This window comes from Schistocerca cancellata, chromosome 2, assembly GCF_023864275.1.
Source record: "Schistocerca cancellata isolate TAMUIC-IGC-003103 chromosome 2, iqSchCanc2.1, whole genome shotgun sequence".
Classification (NCBI taxonomy): Eukaryota; Metazoa; Arthropoda; class Insecta; order Orthoptera; family Acrididae; genus Schistocerca; species Schistocerca cancellata.
In genome coordinates this window covers 515,695,429-515,717,557 of record NC_064627.1, presented here as the reverse complement: position 1 = coordinate 515,717,557, position 22,129 = coordinate 515,695,429, and the positions used below count along the sequence as shown (strand labels likewise).

At 39.4% G+C, this 22,129-nt stretch overlaps 1 protein-coding gene across 2 annotated transcripts in view; it reads left to right on the top strand.

Moving 5' to 3' along the window:
• LOC126162064 (putative ATP-dependent RNA helicase TDRD12) overlaps nt 1-22,129 on the top strand; it is a 429,957-nt gene that overhangs the window by 243,070 nt on the left and 164,758 nt on the right. For both annotated transcript variants that reach the window (XM_049918325.1, XM_049918324.1), the window contains exons 12-13: nt 14,148-14,294; nt 14,434-14,636. In XM_049918325.1, the coding sequence (XP_049774282.1) occupies nt 14,148-14,294; nt 14,434-14,636 (350 nt within the window). The remainder of the gene's footprint in view (nt 1-14,147; nt 14,295-14,433; nt 14,637-22,129) is intronic.

Below are 22,129 nucleotides of genomic sequence, written 5' to 3'. Positions count from 1 at the left end.
TTGGTCCAACTATTCTTCTAAATCTGAAGCCCCTTTCCTCTGTATGCTTCTGCTTAGAGCTAAATGTTTCAAATTCCTCATTGAGGTATGACACTACTGCTTCTTTCTCAAGTTTGCCAAGCATGTAAATCTTGCTATTTGTTTTGATAATATAATGTAATTGGATAGATTAAAAAAAATCTACTCACCAACTACACTGACAGGAGAACACACATATAAAAAAAGGTATTTTGCAGCTGTGACTTATTAAACTGATAGTTCGGTAATTTTCACATCTGTCAACACCTGCTTTCTTTGGGATTGGGATTATTATATTCTTCTTGAAGTCTGATTTTCACATCTGTCAACACCTGCTTTCTTTGGGTTTGGGATTATTATATTCTTCTTGAAGTCTGCGGGTATTTCGCCTGTCTCATACATCTTGCTCACCAGATGGTAGAGTTTTGTCAGGACTGGCTCTCCCAAGGTTGTCAGTAGTTCTAACGGAATGTTGTCTACTCCAGGGGCCTTGTTTCGACTCAGGTCTTTCAGTGCTTCGTCAAACTCTTCACACAGTATCATATCTCCCATTTCATCTTCATCTACATCCTCTTCCATTTCCATAATATTGTCCCCAAGAACATCGCCCTTGTATAGACCCTCTATATACTCCTTCCACCTTTCTGCTTTCCCTTCTTTGCTTAGAACTGGGTTTCCATCTGAGCTCTTGATGTTCATAAGAGAAAAAGCGAGATAAAATTTACTGGAGCTACTTGGAAATTTGAATCTTCAACTTTTATTTAGTCAGTGTTATAGTCACTAACAATCTTGCTGTCAAAACATCATCTACATAAATTGTTTATTTTTCTAATGAGTAGTAGCAACCTGCTATTTTTCATAAATTCATTCCAAACAGCAAGATACAAAATTGGTGTGGTTCATGCTTGAACAGAAAAGCAGTATTTAGTCATGGCTTTGGGTCTACAGTATCTCGTCAAAACCATAGGGTCAGGTCTGTTGCACTCATATAGTGGATCACTTAAAACTGATTTAAGTGTCATCTTTGGTAACTGATCTGTCTCTCTTAATTTTGATGATCTGGTGTAGTGTCCTTGCATCATGTCCACACTGCTTTCTTTATCATTTAGTGTACGGGTTGCAAAGTCTTTTGGTTATGCCCCTGCCAAGTTTATTTTAAATTTCTCTTGTCACAGTGTCTTTTAGTGCAATTGCTATAGGTTAAGATTTTTTTTTTTTTTTTTAAAAAAAGAAAATCTTAATATTAAAAGCATTAATTTTGATTCTGGAAGTGTGATCCAAGTGAGAATCTTTATTTGTAACATTTTAGTAACTCCTAGATTGTTTTTTAGAACTAGCCTGCTCACATTTCTGCTCTACAAGCTCTTCAGATCATAAATTGCAATCACCTTCCATTGTCTCTTCTCTATCATTTTGAGCTAAATTCATTCCAGCTATTGTTTGAGGTGAAGCAATTCATTCCTCTGTTTCCACCATATGGCTTTAAATCTGACTCTTATTTATCTTTACACATATAAAAGAATAATGTGCTGGCTTTTAAGTCCACAACTCTCACTTTCATTAAACATTCCCATGAAAAGGATTAACTACTGTGATACAATTAGAAAAGTGTGTACAAATTCACTATCGTCTGGAGTGGAGAGCAGCTATTAAGGCGTGTGTGGCGTGCATTCTGCAAAGGGAGAGAGGGAAGATCTGATGCAATGCTGCCAATATTCTTCATTCAGTTCATGCACTGTGAATGCTAACAGCGCACTAGCACACACAATATACATTGTTCCACAGTGAACTGCATTCTTAGTAACGTGAAGAGCGACACGCGCGCGCGCGCACACACACACACACACACACACACACACACACACACACACACACACAATTTTGTCAGTAATAACGATGTGTCTTCATCCTTTAAATACTGTCAATGTTCATTGTTTTGTCTTTAAAACAATAACAATATGTTTTTTAAGTAAATGAATTTTTGTGTTGTGTACATTACATATCAGCAGTGATCAAGTATATTTAAAGCATTTTCAAGCTTTAAAAATGATTGACCTTAATGATATGAGAAATAGGTTGTTCGAAAGGCTGCTGAAAGTTAATTTTCTTGCCTTCTGCAACCTACTACTGTATTACGATAAATGTATTTAATTGAATGAAATATGTATTATGAAGAAAACTGCATTATTATGAGGCAGAGATGAATACTTGAGGTGTCAGTAATTTTTAATGCAACTGCTGACACAATCATACATATACAAATTCATAAGTAGCAGTAATTAATGCTTACTTACTTCACACTAAGAAATGCATGCCATCGCTTTCACTGTCTGGCATAGATGATGTGCTTTCAGCAAGATCTATAACAAAGGATTCCATGGTTGTGTCCCTGCCAACTTCTCTGTCGTAGTCTTCATCCTGCAGTTTTTCTGCTTGTCTTACACAAGTTGCCCATGCAGATCTTGAGATGCTTTCTATTGCCTTGTGTGTAAGTCTCTCAACATTTACAATTTTAAATGCATTCCCCCCCCCCCCCCCCTCCCCGCAATTAATGCTTTCACCCAAGCCCATACCAGCTTGACTGGGCTGTAATTGCAGAGGTATGGGAATAACCCAAGAGCACGGTGTCCATGCTGCTTTACAGCATTGTCTACCACATAAACTCTGTATGCAAGCTTGTAGACATTGATAAGAACCAGCAGAATGGGATAAAATAAAGAGAGTCATAGAAACAGAGAGAATGCAACAGCATTACTTAATATTTATCATATCATCTGGAACCCATAAAGTTAAAAAATTTCAGTCTCAAGAATCTACCCCTAGATGTGATGAACTACAGCCAACAATGAGAAAATGAAGATAAGTAAAAAAGTTACACGTCTCGAAGCTTTAGAAAAGAATTAATCTTTATGAAGTGACTGAAAATAGACTGGTGATGTGTGGGAGGGTAAGATAACAACTTGCAAGATGCCATGATGGCTTTCAGTTGAAGCCCATATGTATTGCCATTTCCAAGCATCAGAAAATAGAGGATCTCTCAAAAAAAACCATCACTAATTGTATGATTTGTTGTAATAAAATAACGGGAAACGTCGTATTGGCAGTTAAAGAATTAATGTAACCTACATATTATTAAAATATGCCATTTCAAGGCAATGTCTCGTTGTTGTTGTTGTTGTTGTTGTTGTGGTCTTCAGTCCTGAGACTGGTTTGATGCAGCTCTCCATGCTACTCTATCCTGTGCAAGCTTCTTCATCTCCCAGTACCTACTGCAACCTACATCCTTCTGAATCTGCTTAGTGTATTCATCTCTTGGTCTCCCCCTACGATTTTTACCTTCCACGCTGCCCTCCAATACTAAATTGGTGATCCCTTGATGCCTCAGAACATGTCCTACCAACCGATCCCTTCTTCTGGTCAAGTTGTGCCACAAACTTCTCTTCTCCCCAATCCTATTCAATACTTCCTCATTAGTTATGTGATCTACCCATCTAATCTTCAGCATTCTTCTGTAGCACCACATTTCGAAAGCTTCTATTCTCTTCTTGTCCAAACTATTTACCGTCCATGTTTCACTTCCATACATGGCTACACTCCATACAAATACTTTCAGAAATGACTTCCTGACACTTAAATCTATACTCGATGTTAACAAATTTCTCTTCTTCAGAAACGCTTTCCTTGCCATTGCCAGTCTACATTTTATATCCTCTCTACTTCGACCATCATCAGTTATTTTGCTCCCCAAATAGCAAAACTCCTTTACTACTTTAAGTATCTCATTTCCTAATCTAATACCCTCAACATCACCCGACTTAATTCGACTACATTCCATTATTCTTGTTTTATTTTTGTTGATGCTCATCTTATATCCTCCCTTCAAGACACCATCCATTCCGTTCAACTGCTCTTCCAAGTCCTTTGCTGTCTCTGACAGAATTACAATGTCATCGGCGAACCTCAAAGTTTTTATTTCTTCTCCATGGATTTTAATACCTACCCCGAATTTTAAAGCTGCACGCCCTCGGCAAAAGTTACGGCCGTAGTTTCCCCTTGCTTTCAGCCGTTCGCAGTACCAGCACAGCAAGGCCGTTTTGGTTATTGTTACAAGGCCAGATCAGTCAATCATCCAGACTGTTGCCCTTGCAACTACTGAAAAGGCTGCTGCCCCTCTTCAGGAACCACATGTTTGTCTGGCCTCTCAACAGATACCCATCCGTTGTGGTTGTACCTACGGTACGGCTATCTGTATCGCTGAGGCACGCAAGCCTCCCAACCAATGGCAAGGTCCATGGTTCATCCTTAAGAAATGCAATGTTCTTAATACAGTTTGTTATAATTAAATGTCTACTCAGAACTTACCTATGATGAAAGCTTTCTGTAGCCGGTAGGATAAAAAGTAGAGTGACTGGAGAGTCATGGTTGGTGTGGTGCAATGAGCAGCCTTGCAGACTGGTAAGAACGGATGATGTGTTGCTGGTTCGCACCACACGAAGTCCAAATATTTTTATTACTAGCGTTCATGCTTTGTAATAGGTTACGATATTTTCTGATTAGTTTAAGTAAAGTGTGTTCTATAATATTTGATGTTATGGAAATATAATTGCTTAATCTACAAAACAGCTTGCACTGATTGCAGTAAGATATTTCACACTTTTTTTGATAAGTTTCTTATTTAACATGCTGTAAAGATTTTGCTGCTGAACAGGAACAGTGATCAAGTAAGAATTTGTATTGCACTATGTGTGTTGATCTTTTATAAGATATGTCCTTATAAACTGGACATGGTACTTTTCTTTTTGCCATGTAACATGTCGATGGAGATCAAAGTTTTATTTATATATACTACAGACCTGACAACATAACTAGCATATGGACAAGGGAGCAAATGTGTGTTTTAATAGAGCTAACACAGAACTTTTATGCCAGTCCATTTCGTAAACAGTGTAATGTGCAAACCAGATATAGCCAACGACTGGCATTGAAGCACACTGTGGTCGCATGTACCATGCTGAGATCACATACTGTATAGACAGGTTGCATTGTTTCTGAGTGTTCAGCAACCCACTGAATTCTGCACGCTCAATGTTGTGTTTGACAGCATAAGATATTCCATAACATTACAACCATGCAATAATGTCTGCCTTTTTGAAATTCGTAGTTGGAGCTTTGTTCACTTGCACTGAGTGGATCCTCACATTATCCATGACAATAACCGAACACACGCAAATATTGAGCAACAGTTGTTCTTTAAACCACTGATAGAACATACTGTATGTCATTTCATAATGGTAATCTAAGAAATCTTGGCCTTTAGTGTCTTAAAAATTAGTGTACTTTTAGTATCCCACCTGGAAGGCAGCGCATGGGTCTGCTCCTGTAAACTGAAGGGTAGGCCGAATGTAGAAGTGAGTAGGAAAAGGTGAAATGCTTTGGTACTGCATATAAGTTGAAACTCTTTCACTGTGGTATGAACATACACAACTGATAATACTTAACTCTGTGTACAGGTGAGCACGTAGATGGGAAGCCATACAGCTAGCTGCTACTAGTAGTTGGACCTACTGTCATTGAAGTAACAATGTCTGTAATGGCTAGTCCCCTATGAAGCAGAAACAATGTTGCTAGGTCGTCTCCTCGGAATCAAATATGTAGAATCTGGAGCGGCGCTTGTAGAGCTGCACAGCGCCGGTTAGAGGGCACTGTCGTCGGTGTCGGTGTCGTAGTGCCAACCTAGCAGAGTGCACCTACATTGTGGCATCGTAGCTATCGATACCACAGTACTCTTGGGAATATAGCCTGTATCTGCTGATCTGACATGAAGCACTGTAGTTCTATTACCCTTACCAACTGAAACTGTTAATCCAACATACCCATTTGCTGTCTTCCAGCCCTTAGTCCTTGGATGGTTTTTAATTTGTGAAAGTTTCATCTGTATAATAAATTTGAGATGGTGTTGTTCATTTTCTGAGATCTGGACCACATGCCTTTCAGCATCATCAATACAGTCCATTTTTGGCTTCTATCATGTGCAAAACTAATTTTTCTGCTATCGGATATTTGCCTTTAGTATACTTGCTGAATACTGTGAATCGAAAATGATTTTTTGCAAAATCATCAAGCTCATCTGCTTCTTTTTTGCAGTTGTGTTGCTTACCTGGTGACTTGAAAACAGATGAGCTGCAGGCTTGCGTGGACATTGTAGGTTCGTTGTATATCCTCTGAATGGTCATCAAACTAGTACTATAGGCTTCAGCTGTCTGCTTCTGGCATTTGGCAATGGCCATGTGATGCACAACTGGCCATGAGTTGCCTGGTACACTTCTATGTGCTTCTGTGCATCTAACCTTGACCCACCTTCATAGCTGCTGTCCACTCTAATAATGAAAGGAAAGAAGAATAGGAGTTGAGATCCAGTTAATGATGAGGTCGTTTGAGATGAGACCCAGACTTCAGTCATACAAATGTGATGAAGGAAATCAGTCAGTCTTTTTCAAGAGTGCCACTCTGGGATTCACTTTGAGAAAATCACAGAAAATCTAAGTTTATTGGGCCAGACAGGTGTTTGTATCCTGCTCCTCTTGCATGTGACTCCAATGTTTTAACCACTGTTCATTCTTCCTCACTACTGCCTGATGGAAATGATTAAAGAACCTCTCCATAACAGCTTTCCATTTACCTCGAATAATCCTTCCTGTTCTAAGGTCCGTAATTGGCGACACTGGACAAACCCATCTGGATCTCTGCTTTTCCAAATATTCTTAAGATATAACACTTATCACACCCCGTAAGTCTGTTATAATCCTAACTTCTTTGTTCATGAGTTTTTACATCAGAGCTTGTTTCTTCATATCCATTTGCCTTCATATAATAGATGCACGTATCCTCTCTGTCATGTGAATTAAGAGTCTTGTAATTCTACCTGAACAGCCCTACTATTACCAGCCCTACTTCATTGTATCTAATATATTTCATTGCTTCAAAAATCACATCAATAACTTTGTTTCCACCTCTCAGGATCTCTAAATTCTATCCCATTTATCTTCTCTTCCCTGAGCAGCCAGTACTTTTATTTCAATGTCCTCTCAGATTTCTCCCAGATAAGTAATTGCTCCAAACGGAGGATACCTCTTTAAGCAACCTCTCCATCCAAATAACTCATTGCAAACTTCTCTACATAGTTTGTCATCCCATGATCTTGACAGAGTATTTTGAAAATTAAAAAAAAGAAAGTTGGCTGTATCTCATATTTTGACTGGTGATGTGGGAAGTTATTGTTGAGTTGTCTGTTGCCCTGGAACTGAAATTCTTTTTACCAAATGATTAATGGAAAATCTCGTATAAAGATGTGAAACAAATACTAACAAAGAGATAGAGGGGCTGGCCAGTACTTACCTCAGCTCAGTACAACCGATACATACACAAAACAGAATCCTCTCAGCCATTCACGCATCTTTTCATCCTACATAGTTGTGTTTATCTTTATACCTCTTTACTTCTGTGAGCATCCTCTTTGGTTTGAAGCTGGCACAGTACTTATAGTAGAATATCTTTGGCTTCCCTCTGACAACCATGCCTCCATCCTTGCTACCCTCCCTGTTTTCCTTTCCCTGTAGCTTCATAACCTGGGTTGTGAGTAACTGAATCCAATTTCCCTTCTTACCTTTCTTTACCCTCTCTCCTCGCTGATGAAGGAACAAAGTTCCGAAAGCTAGGAACGTAAATTTTCTTTTCTGTATTGTGTATGTATCGGCTGTACTGAGCTGAGGTAAGTACTGGCCAGCCCCTCTGTCTCTATGTTACTATTTGTTTCACATCTTTATATGAGATGTTCCATTTATCATTTAGATCACCAATATGGTCCACATCCTTCAATATTTTGTCCCTTTTGTTAGCTATCACTTACATCTGTCATCTAAACACTTTCTCTTCTTCAGAGTTATATATATATATATTTTCGTCAGCAACTGCACTAGTTTAATTTCCCTCCCTCCAATCATCTTCTTCCGTTTATAGTCCACTTCCCTTTATTTATTTATTGATTTATTTATTTAACATTCCATAGTTATAACATTCGTTATTTGATGTTTTCCAACAACCACTGCCAACAATCTTTATCTAACAAATTTCCATACCTACCAGTATCATCCATTTCCATCGATTTTGTGTTGCTGGCGATCTTTTTGTGCCATTGGCTATCTTTCTCTGCCACAGGCAAAAATTGTTTTGGGACATTTTTGCGCCACCCGCGATCTTTTCTGCACCACCCGCAATCTTTTCTGCGCCACCCGCCATCTTTTCTGCGGCACCCGCCATCTTTTCTGCGCCACCCGCTATCTTTTCTGCGCCACCCGCCATCTTCTCTGCGCCACCCGCCATCTTCTCTGCGCCACCCGCCATCTTCTCTGCGCCACCCGCCATCTTCTCTGCACCACCCGCCATCTTCTCTGCGCCACCCGCCATCTTCTCTGCGCCACCCGCCATCTTCTCTGCGCCACCCGCTATCTTTTCTGCGCCACCCGCCATCTTTTCTGCGCCACCCGCCATCTTCTCTGCGCCACCCGCCATCTTCTCTGCGCCACCCGCCATCTTCTCTGCGCCACCCGCCATCTTCTCTGCACCACCCGCCATCTTCTCTGCGCCACCCGCCATCTTCTCTGCGCCACCCGCCATCTTCTCTGCGCCACCCGCCATCTTCTCTGCGCCACCCGCCATCTTCTCTGCGCCACCCGCCATCCTCTCTGCGCCACCCGCCATCCTCTCTGCGCCACCCGCCATCTTATCTGTGCCACCCGCCATCTTATCTGTGCCACCCGCCATCTTATCTGTGCCACCCGCCATCTTCGCTGCGCCACCCGCCATCTTCCCTGCGCCACCCGCCATCTTCCCTGCGCCACCCGCCATCTTCCCTGCGCCACCCTCCATCTTCCCTGCGCCACCTGCCATCTTCCCTGCGCCACCTGCCATCTTCCCTGCGCCACCCGCCATCTTCCTTGCGCCACCCGCCATCTTCCCTGCGCCACCCGCCATCTTCCCTGCGCCACCCGCCATCTTCCCTGCGCCACCCGCCATCTTCCCTGCGCCATCCGCCATCTTTCCTGTGCCACCCGCCATCTTTTCTGTGCCACTCGTCACCTTTTCCTCACCACTCATGATCTTTTTCTCGCCACTTGCGATCTTTTTTTGAGCAACATGTGTTTGTTTCCCCTGATCTGGACGTACTTGCTTGGTCTGGTCAACCTTTATCCGTACTTTTCCCCTTTTTTTCCGTATAGTGTTTTTCTTATTTAGTGGCCTTCCTTTGGTACTGAACATTACCAACACATTTTCTTTCTCGTTCTTCCCTCCTTGTTTTATTCCTTCTTATTATTACTATTTTAACTTTATTTATTTAATTTCCCTACCCACCAGTTACCCACTATGTACCCTAATGCTACACCACATTATTTACATTCATTTCGGAAACATGCATTCACCGTAGCCAAACTGCAGTCCCACATACTTTTCCTCCAGTCCTGCTTAACCTTTGTAATTACCCCTAAAGGACTTGCCTTAAAAATTCCCATCTCTGAGTTCAATCCCTCCTTCCACCAGTCTCTGCTGGACTTCCAGAACCTTCAGTCCTTAGCCATTAGTCAACTTGTTCTGAATCTCTACACTACTTTGTGTAACCACCACTTCCAACCAGTCCTATCTCTCTTCAAAGTCCTCCACCTCTCAAACCCCTGCTTGGAGAACACACTCAGGAACATCATCCTAGAAGCCAGCTGTATACTTGAGTTCCATGCCACACACCACCTGAAAAAACTATCCACAGTGCTAGTGCAACGCGTAAGAAGTGGGGTCCCTCTCCCTATCCCCCACAAACACAAACCACAACAGCACCTTCAACAAACCCCTCTCATAGCCAACAAACCTAGCCTAGCCACCCTACTCAATCTCCCAATCCCAGCACATACCTCACACAGACCAAATCTCAACTATAACCACAGTCAAATGCCACATATCACCAGTCCCAATTCAGTTCTAAACCTCTCATCCAGATCCCTCTCTCCTCCAGAGACATCTATTCTATCAAAAGGCTTAACCTTTAGTCCGACGCCTAAATTCAACCACACTGCCCGGGTTAAAGATCTCTCATTCACCCGGAACCTCAACTGAAAATATCACTTCACCACCCAAACACAGCCCCCAAATACTAGACCCAGTGTTGAACCCTATCTAGAACAGTTCCGACCGCCTTCTCAAAGGGATCCTCCTCCGCTCCCCCAAAACCATCCCTTGCAGGCATTTCAGGAATTCCTCACATCCAGTGTTGCCTCCCAGTCCTTCTTGAAGAACATCCCAATAACCCCCAACATCACCCCAGCTGAATCCCACGCCATTAAGGAGCTGCCCCCAGTCCACACAGAAGCATCCCCCTTGTCACCCAATATTATCCTGGCCTCGAATACATCAACAAATTACTCTGCCAGGGATATGACTTTCTCACGTCAAGCCCTGAAATGAGATCAACCCTTGACAATATTCTCCCCACACCACCCAGAGTTGCCTTTCGTCGCCCCCCTAACCTCCGTAACATCCTTGTCAAACCCTACAATATTCCCAGACCACCTTCTCTACCCAGCAGTTCCTACCCCTGTAACCAACCCCGCTGCAAAACCCGCCCCATGCATCCCCCCACAACCACCTACTCCAGCCCCACTACTGGTAAAACATACAAAATTCAAGGCAGGGCCACATGTGAAACAACACATGTCATTTATCAGCTGACATGCCTGCACTGCACAGCCTTTTACTTTGGTATGACAACAACTAAACTGGCTGAGTGCATGAATGGGCACAGACGAACTGTCCGCCTAGGAGATGCCCAATACCCAGTAGCGGAGCATGCCCTCCAGCATAATTCTAGGGACCTAGGAACCTGCTACACTGTATGTGCCATTTGGCTTCTCCCACCCAACACCAGTCCCTCGGAACTGCGGAGATGGGAACTTGCACTCCAACACATCCTTTCATCCCGCGATCCCCCTGGACTGAACCTACGTTAAACAACCTCACTCTCATTTACTCTTCAGTCTTCTCCTCTTTCCCTTTCCTCTTTAGCCATTCACGCATCTTTTCATCCTCCATAGTTGTGTTTATCTTTATACTATATACCTCTTTACTTCTGTATGCATCCTCTTTGGTTTGAAGCTCGCACAGTACTTACAGTAGAATATCTTTGGCTTCCCTTTGACACCCATGCCTCCATCTTTGCTACCCTCCCTGTTTACCTTTCCCCTGTTGCTTCATAACCTGGGTTGTGAGTAAGTGAATCTACATTCCCTTCTTCCACTTTTATCCCCCTCTCTCCTCCCTGACAAAGGAATAAAGTTTGGAAAGCTAGGATACGTAAATTTTCTTTTCTGTTTTGTGTATCTATCATCTGTACTGAGCTAACTACTGGCCAGCACCTCTATCTCTTTGTTAGTATTTATTCTTCTTACCAACCTAGACAAACCTTATTCTGTTTTGCTAATTAGTTATTTTTATTATACAGTTGTTCCTGATTAATTTTTGTATTTCCTTATCCAGTATCGACTTTCCACCATTAACAAATGACAATGCTTTGTGTAGCTCACAATTCCATTCAGTCCATCCTCGTACTCCCCCCTTTACACTATTTAATACTAGTAGCTGAGTGGTATTTTTTTTTGTACTTATGTATCCTAACCTATTCAGTATACTCATGTTATTGTTAATCTTTGATTGATTAGTAGTTTCATATTTAAACTTATATTTTCTGATCACAAACCATTATACTCCTTATGCAAACACTGAAATGTTTATTTTTTTCTCTATCAATTCATACCAGAATTCATTTATACTCTCTTTTCATGTTGACTCTGTGGTTACTGCTCAATGAGTTGGAAAGGTGTTTGAAACAAACATAGTTGATTAATAGCCAGAATGAAAAAAAATGTTTTTAATAAAATATTTTAATAGTCAAGATTGCATATGAATGACATTAAATGACAAGTTGCAGCTGATTATGCCTCCATCTTCAGATCTGGAATAATAGCAGAAAATTGCAGTGAGGTAAAGTACCAGAAGGGATTACACAAACTGTAATAATAAAAGCAAAAATTCAATTAAATATGAGCTATAAAAACACATGTTGTGTATGCTTGTGAAATGAGGCTAAGATGCAACATCTGCATCACAATGGACACTTATGTAAGAGATGGATCTCATCAGAATAATGATGTGTACCATTGAGATAAAATATTAACTGTTCAAAACCTAAGAAATAAACAGACACATCATCAGTACAAAATAAAATCCAAAAATGCAATAAACAAAGCCAAATTATGCAAATTACAAACCCACCTAACAGGCTGCAGTGATATGCAAATAAATAAATCGAAATTTTGCAGAGCACAAACCCACCATATTGATATACAATATTTTGCATGCAATATTGTTACACCAGTAAATTGTCAACCAATCCACTTTATATACAGCAGTGTTAAGTGGATCTATTTGTACATGGCCCATTTAGAAATTGTAAGCAGACTAATCGATGTGTGCTTGTGCTGGCCCAGGAGGAAATTTCAAGTTGCCAATAGATGGCGCACAACTACACTTACTTACAATAAGAACATGTAATTTACAAAATAAAATACAACAAATAGACAGAGGATAAAGGAATTGATTAAATAATATCTATCTAACATCATAGCACAAAATAAAAATTAATAAAAATGTGTCCAAAAATATATGCATATAAGGTGAAAATGCATTTAAGGTGAGCACAGATACCAGACTGTGACATGCTTACCTGTGGAGAGTTGGCACTGCACTCATTTTGCAGTGTAGTCTACATTGTCTTCTATTTAATTGTTTGTAGTATACACCTTTGCTTCCTACTTGATTTCATACTGATGGTCAAAAGAATTTTTTTGCTTGTTCACATTATATGTGTATATTTTTGTATACATTTTTCTTAACTTTTATATTGTGTTGTGACTGCTGCTTAAATTCCACATAAGTCCTATGCTGTTATGTTTAGCAGTGTTCTTACAATACTACTAACAACAAGACTGTCTGTACATCAGAACATAATTTTATGCCCTTGCTATTACTATGAAAACACTTTTTCCCAAATGTCATGGACAAAAATAGAAAAATTAAAAATCCACAGCAAACCCATACACATGTCATCATTGAAACTTGTCATGGTGCAGGATGACATAATGGTACACATTGAGATTTATCTGGTTTCTCCACCAATGAATTTGACCTCATTCAAAAATTGTTACTTTGACAGCTGTTTCTTTACGATGCATGTATTTATTAATGCACTTTTTGTTACAGATATTTCTGTTTTCTATAGTACTTATCAAGCGATATTAACTATATTGTGAGTAATTGTATGGAGTTTAAGAGTGAGTTAAGGTTCTTTCTGTCAGGTAATTCCTTCTACAATATTGAAAAATATCTTCACAGAAACTGTTAAAGTTAATGATATAAAATTATGACTAATATTTGCACTATAATGGTTAATAATTCATTGAAATAAAATATTCATCGTTGACATCTTACAGAGTCCCACAGACTTGCAATGTGACTCATATAATGTATTAGGATTAATTAAGTAAATATACCCTTCTCCCATATATGAAATGTTTTAGTGAAAACATGACAACTGACTTACACTGTAAATTCCATCAAGTGAAAGATGTATATTGATGCAAAAAAGTTACAGCTTTGTTAAGATTTATGGTGTTGTGTCAGGCATATGACCTCAAAAGAGCATGGCCAAGAACCATGTTTTGTTTTTATTTAAATTCCAGCCACCCAACTGCGTTACAACAATGTGTGAACAATGCATGTTTTGACTGTCTAACAGGTTATACCATACATTTAAAATGGTTACACAGCCATACTGTGCAGCAGTGAAAAAGACAAATTAAAGGGATATTCTAATCTGTGTTTCAACAGCTAGTGTAGCAGAGCATTGTCATCCAAAAAACTTTACAACTTATTTCACATTAGTGATTCAGGAATAAAAGGTCACCTACTTTTTATTTATTTATTTTTCTCCCATCCTCTTGTTGTAATATTTGTTTTCTGATTGGTTTCAGATCTTCTGAACAGAAACTTTGGTTTGTATAAAATGGTAGTTGTTTCTGAATCTGTAGAGGATGTTGCTGAACTAGGCCTTGCATTGAAATCAGCATATGAACATGTTCTGATTGCTCATGAAAATATGCTACATTTTGACATTGAAGGTGAGTTTATGAGTGTCTCAGGCATTTAGAAAAATGAATTTTTATATGTCATGATGGTTATGCATGGTTTTATTTTATTCTTTTGAATGTTACTTGATTACTCTCTAATTGTAGTGATCACGTGACTGTCTCTTCACAGATGTGTACAGGAAGTGGAATCTCATGAAAATATCAGGTTCATATCCCATTCTTGTTTGCTCAGATGCAATCTTATATGACTTAAAGATAACAGATTCTCTATGGCTGATACATTACGGTCTTCCCAGTGAATCAAAATCAGCATTTGGATTTCGTTTTTCATGCCTCATGAGTAATTACAGGGATATGTTCTCAGAAAATGACGTGAGTTTAGCATTATAATATTTGTGTACATTAAAGATTTAGCATTAGTTATTATGATGCATGTCTATTTTGATAGTCATTACATATGTTTCTTTGTATTTTACTAAGAATATTCCTTGTTTCAAACTAACAGTGGGTGGTGGTATTTTTGAACCAAATCCTATTTCTTATGAAAAATAATATAAACTACTAGGGTGGTACAGTGGTTGATTTAGACTTTGGAAAAGGATGACATTGGTACTGTCATTGATACAAAAGGTGATGTAATGTACTTGTAACTTCTGGCTAATATTACTTGGAAGTGAACAGTCTTGAGCATAATTGTGTGTACAAGCTGTTGCTGCTAAAGTAATTTTGGAAGTGAAACAGAAATATCATCCTTGAATATGAACAAATGTCCCAGACATAGACAATGGATATATTTTTACATTTTAAAAGTCACATACTTTCTTTTTTTTTTCAGTGCTGCTAGTCCTCTCTCGCTGTGTAGTGTTCACCTAACCCTTCGCAAAAACTACTGCCTCAGCATTCTGCTTCTCCACATATGTCAGGGAAGAATTAGAAAGGAAACAACAGCCTATAGAAAGAGAATCAAGTTGTCTGCCTCTATATTAAGAATCAAGTTGTCTGCTTCTATATTACATCTGTTCCATGGTCTGTTGATCTCTACTCAATGCTTAAGGTCTAGGCACGATTTTGAATTTTACTTTAGCTGCTCAAGAAGTAAGTAACTTCTTGAATAGAGACGTGGATAAATTAGAGGGACCAACATAATGTCCCACCTTCAGAATAGCTGGAGACAAATACAGAATGTATGGACACACAAAGATTAATGAATGTCTTTGAACTGATGTTGCTAGTTGCAATAAAAACCTGGAGGATCAATGTATGATGTCCCTGAGATGGATTATAGACAAATGCAGCCATGCAGTCCTCTCTTTGATGCACAATGCAGTGTTTCTGGGAATCTCTCATACCCATGCACCATAGCGGATTACTCTTGGCGCAATTCTGTTAATATTTGTTATCTTTTATTGCATCTTGAATGTATTGTGTGCTTTAGATTTGTGTCAATGTATTTGTTTATCAAATAATAATTCTCAAGATTGATTTTCACTCCATTTTTCTGAGTGTTTAATTTTTATCTGTGTAGTAATTTTTTTTTTTTAATTTTTATTTAATTTTTTTTTTTAAATCACATATTGGATACTTCCTTTACTGTTGATTATGTTTTTACAATATGTAATTACAACAGGTACTTTGAATGAATTCTGGCATGATCCTAGGTGATATTTATTTTCTTTCGCCACTTCTCATGTATTTTACCCACCACTATTACCCACCACTACCTTAATGCAGCAGAGTTCAGATTGGGGAAAAAATATATATAAAAAACTTATTGTTTACAACAATCACGCTAAACTCAAAACTAACACAGGACAAATTAATGCTGTGTGTGAGTATGTGAACCGAAGGGAGGAACAAAAGGAACAAGAAAAGTGCCCTTGAAATGTTGTTTACAGTGGAGGTGGACAACAATGTACTATTAATTTTTTCTGCCTGGCACTTAACATCTCTACTCTGATACTACTGTTCCTACTTTGGGGAAATTTTGTTTGGATTGATTACTTCTGGTACTGCCTCGAGATGAAAGCCAGTAATTCTGGATCTGACAGGAGATTTAATTTCCTAAATTATTGTAAATAATTGCGCACTCTGAAAAGTACTTCTAAACATGGATATAATTTCATGTGTGAATTCTCTGGTGTTTGCAAACCTGGCAGGTTTTGCAAAATCAAGTCATATCTACTTCACCTAATTTTGTAATTTTGCCTTCAATCTGAATCACACTGCATCTTAATTACCTCCATTTGCTTTTGATTAGCCACTGATCAAATATCTAAAAAGGAGGAAGAGGAGACGAAGAAGAAGGAAAAACATAAAAATCTTGTATTCCAAAATTTTAAAATCTTCGTAAATTGCTTCATATTAAGTTTTTCTGCAGGTTTCTGATATGATACAATTTAGCTTGATCTGGCCTTGTTCACATTGGATGTCAGAACTGCTTTAAATTGTCATTCTTTAACTGCTTTTCACGTTTTCCTCTGCAGCTGAAAGCTCAGCATACTCTGACTGCTGTGTTAAAGGACCCAGTTTTAGTTCCTGGTACTGCCAGGAATTTTTCCTTGATGGGATGACTAAAATGGGGTCCTTTCACCCATCTGATACCAATTGATGAGCTACTTCAATGAGAAGCAGCAGTCTCCAAGGTTTAGAAATCCACCAACAGCTGTGAGAGTTGTCTGCTGACCTCATGCCCTGCTGTACAGCAGTTGCATGAGACTAAATGGCAGAAGATAACATAGCAGCCAACCAGCATTGCATGGTCCTCTGGACCTGAGAGCAGAGTTACTTACTTACTGAACTGTTTTCCCAAAAACTAGTTTACCATAGAACGTTTTAACTTTGTATCACATGTTTATAATGACTCAATTGTTTCTATGCAGTTTAAATTTAAATTGTGCAAGTGTTGTCTTACATTAACAATGATAAAATTTTGTAAACACCCTCCAGAGGCTCATAGTTCTTTTGTGAGAATGTGACTGATTAATGCAGGATCCGAAGTCCTTGCGATTCTGCTTCATTTGCTGGGCTGCAATCCTATTCTCTGTCTCCATCTTGTCTCTGACTTGGTCTGTAGGATGACTTTCATTTTGTTGTTGGTATTGTCATAGTCATCATCGTCGTCGTTATCCCCCCCCCCCAAAAAAAAAAAAAAAAAAAAAAAAAGAATAAGAAGAAGGGAAAAAAAGTTAGAGTAGTACGAGAATGTCACCCATTGTGGTACACATGCCACCACTTTGCAATTCTATCTTAAGCACCTTTTGTGTGAGTGATTGAATTAGATCTGCGAAACTTCTCATTGTAGCCAGTCTATTGAGTTCTTTGTAGGGGGTCCTCAGGTACCTGCACAGTCATAGCCCCCTAATAACTTAGCGAACTCACTTTTGTTACCAGAGCTGCATTCTCCCCAAGCATGGCCAGGAATATGTACCCATCGAGTTTCAAGGCAGCCATTGTTGTGACAGGGTGGTGCCTATGGGGACAGCCTCTAGTCAGAGTGGAAGACATAATGGCAGTGGAGAGGATCAAACGTCGCCCGCTGGTGACTGCAGGGCCCTAGCTGTCTCTCCAGGCAGAACTAATTGGTTCACTGTGGAAAAATGTGACCCACGGGCTTTCCCTCCCTGGCCACATCTTAAGAGAAAGTAGATTTGATGGAAATAGTAAGAAATATTCCCCTCACTATTTACTTTTTGCAACCACCTATATCGTCGTGTAGGTTAAGAACCCAGGTATCACACTCTGAAGCCATTCACCCTGGTGGGCCCCTATTTACGAGTAAAAGCCAGAAAAAATTAAGCCTGTTCCTCTAGAACATTAAATTAACACCAACCTTTCAACTGATGCTGTAGTGTAATGGATAGCGTAAAGGGATGGAAAACTGGATGTGGCAGGTTCGAATTCCATCATATTCTGTAATTTTTTTTTTTTTTTTTTCCTTTTTCAGTTATTTTCTTCAGTTGTAATGTAATGTAATTTTCTAAGCCTTTGCCAAGTCATTTTAACCTTTATGTTAACTTGTTTTACTTGCTCCTATTTCTTCACTGAGCTCAAAATCATTGGTGGATTTGCAGTTACCAATCACAAATCTCTCTCTCTCTCTCTCTCTCTCTCTCTCTCTCTCTCTCTCTCTCTCCTTTTCTTAAATGTCTGACGATGCAGATTCATCAATCAGCAAATGTCATGATGAGAGAATGGAGCAATTTGATGAAGACATGAGAGGAACTTTCATCAATGTCTTACGCTATGCATTGTCTGTTTACAAACAGAGCTCTCTCCTTTCTGAACAACCCCCCACCTCCACCCACCCACCCCACCCTCCATCGACATACATTCCATTACAATACAAATCAAAAGCAGTTGCCTTCGCTGAATATCATCCTAATTACTCATTGAAAAAAATTCAACAAAGTGGTTTCTCTCATTTATGCAGAAAAGGATACTTGAGGAAATGGAAACAAGATGTCAAACAACAAGGAACTAAATTCAGTATTCTGTGTCTAATTGATACCAAAACATTTGAAACGTATAAGGATGCTCAGATATGCCAGGAACAAGTGACAACGCGTACACTGCAACAATGGGCAGTTGTTATCGCTGTTCTGTATCAGAAATCTTTTCATTCTTTGCAAGTGGGAAGTGGACAAAAAAATTTAAAATAAAACATGGAATATGTCAGAGAAAATTGACTAAATTCGTTAGTGCAAATGACGTTGCAACACTTCAAGAAATTGTAGCAGCAGCAGCAGAACGATTCAGGAAACGTGTAGTACTGATTAATGGGTGATTACAATCCAAGCCTTGTTATTAATACTGATCAAATTGGTTTCAATTATGAATCAGTGTATCATAGTTCACTGAAGTCTCAGGGATCAAAAGCAGTTTTGGTGCAAAACAGAAATTTGGCGAAAGCTATACTTTCGTATACCGCACAGTATGCTTTGACAGTCACCAATGAATTGCTACCAGACATGTTCTTAAGTGTGCAGGAGGTCGGAGTTAAATTCGGACCTAGAATTGCTAAAGAAACTGAACGTTTGGAGTCAGAATACGGAAATATGGCCATGACCTGCTCAAAACCAAGAAAATTAACAAAAGAGCTGTACAGACAATATTTGCAGTCTGTAATGAAACCTTACATTAAAGAAAATGATTTTTTGTTACTTGTTGATTCATCGAGTGGTCAGATGAACAACATGTTATATGACGAAATATTTGTGAACAGTGCTGGAAAAGCTACATACACTGTGAAAATTATTCCTCCAAAGTTTATGCCTCTGTGTCAGCCATGTGCTGTATGTTTTTTTTTTTTTTTTTGGCATGGGAAAAATATTATTAAAAAACTCCAGAGAGCACCTGAATTTCTTCAAGATACATGCAAAATGGCTAAAAATGAAAATGTAATCAAAATATGTTCAGCCGTTCATCGGATTCTGTATGCACCAGCCTTCCGAAATATGGTAAGGTATGTCTGGTATGGATTGAAGTTAGGTAATGAAAAAACAGTATTTCTTAATGTGGATGAAGTGTGCTTCCCTTTGAATTTGGAGAAGAAACTATATGAGTGTAAAAAGATTGCTTTTATAGTTTGTCCATTGTGTGAGAACAATTCGTGTTTCATATGTTTGTATGACAGTTACCACCCAAAAGACTGTACATCATCATCATCATCATCATCATCATCATCATCATCATTTAAGACTGATTATGCCTTTCAGCGTTCAGTCTGGAGCATAGCCCCCCTTATACAGTTCCTCCATGATCCCCTATTCAGTGCTAACATTGGTGCCTCTTCTGATGTTAAACCTATTACTTCAAAATATTCTTAACTGAATCCAGGTACCTTCTCCTCGGTCTGCCCCGACTCCTCGTACCCTCTACTGCTGAATCCATGAGTCTCTTGGGTAACCTTGCTTCTCCCATGCGTGTAACATGACCCCATCATCTAAGCCTGTTTGTCCTGACTGCTACATCTATAGAGTTCATTCCCAGTTTTTCTTTGATTTCCTCATTGTGGACACCCTCCTGCCATTGTTCCCATCTACTAGTACCTGCAATCATCCTAGCTACTTTCATATCCGTAACCTCAACCTTGTTGATAAGGTAACCTGAATCCACCCAGCTTTCGCTCCCATACAACAAAGTTGGTCGAAAGATTGAACGGTGCACAGATAACTTAGTCTTGGTACTGACTTCCTTCTTGCAGAAGAGAGTAGATCGTAGTTGAGCGCTCACTGCATTAGCTTTGCTACACCTCGCTTCCAGTTCTTTCACAATGTTGCCATCCTGTGAGAATATGCATCCTAAGTACTTGAAACCGTCCACCTGTTCTAACTTTGTTCCTCCTATTTGGCACTCAATCCGTTTATATTTCTTTCCCACTGACATTACTTTCGTTTTGGAGATGCTAATCTTCATACCATAGTCCTTACATTTCTGATCTAGCTCTGAAATATTACTTTGCAAACTTTCAATCGAATCTACCATCACAACTAAGTCATCCGCATATGCAAGACTGCTTATTTTGTGTTGACATATCTTAATCTCACCCAGCCAGTCTATTCCAGCCAGTCTATTGTTTTCAACATATGATCCATAAATTATATGAACAAGAGTGGAGACAGGTTGCAGCCTTGTCTTACCCCTGAAACTACTCTGAACCATGAACTCAATTTACCGTCAACTCTAACTGCTGCCTGACTATCCATGTAAAGACCTTTAATTGCTTGCAAAAGTTTGCCTCCTATTCCATAATCTTGTAGAATAGACAATAACTTCCTCCTAGGAACCCGGTCATATGCCTTTTCTAGATCTATAAAGCATAGATACAATTCCCTGTTCCACTCATAACACTTCTCCATAATTTGCCATAAGCTAAAATCTGGTCCTGACAACCTCTAAGAGGCCTAAACCCACACTGATTTTCATCCAATTGGTCCTCAACTAATACTCGCACTTTCCTTTCAACAATACCTGAGAAGATTTTACCCACAACGCTGATTAAAGAGATACCTCTGTAGTTGTTACAATCTTTTCTGTTTCCATGTTTAAAGATTGGTGTGATTACTGCTTTTGTCCAGTCTGATGGAACCTGTCCCGACTCCCAGGCCATTTCAATTATCCTGTGTAGCCATTTAAGACCTGACATTCCACTGTATTTGATGAGTTCCGACTTAATTTCATCTACCCCAGCCGCTTTATTGCACTGCAATCTATTGACCATTTTTTTCCACTTCCTCAAATGTGATCCTATTTCCATCATCATTCCTATCCCATTCTACCTCGAAATCTGAAACATTACTGATCGCATTTTCACCTACATTCAGCAACTCTTCAAAATATTCCCTCCATCTGCCCAAGGCATCCACAGGATTCACCAGCAGTTTTCCTGACCTGTCCAAAATACGTGTCATTTCCTTCTTACCTCCCTTTCGAAGACTGCTAATTACACTCCAGAATGGTTTTCCAGCAGCTTGACCCATAGTCTCCAACCTGTTTCCAAAGTCTTCCCACGATTTCTTCTTGGATGCTGCAATTATCTGTTTGGCTTTGTTTCTTTCTTCAACATAACTTTCTCTGTCTACCTGGGTTCTGGTATGTAGCCATTTTTGATACGCCTTCTTTTTCCTTTTACAGGCTGCCTTGACTATCATTCCACCAAGCTGTTTGCTTCATCCTACTTTTACACACTACTGTTCCAAGACATTCTTTAGCCACTTCTAGTACTGTGTCCCTGTACCTTGTCCATTACTTTTTCAATGACTGTAATTGACTACATTCAACTAACTGGTACTTTTCTGAGATCGCTGTTATGTACTGGTGCCTGATTTCCTTATCGTGAAGTTTCTCCACTCTTATCCTCCTACATA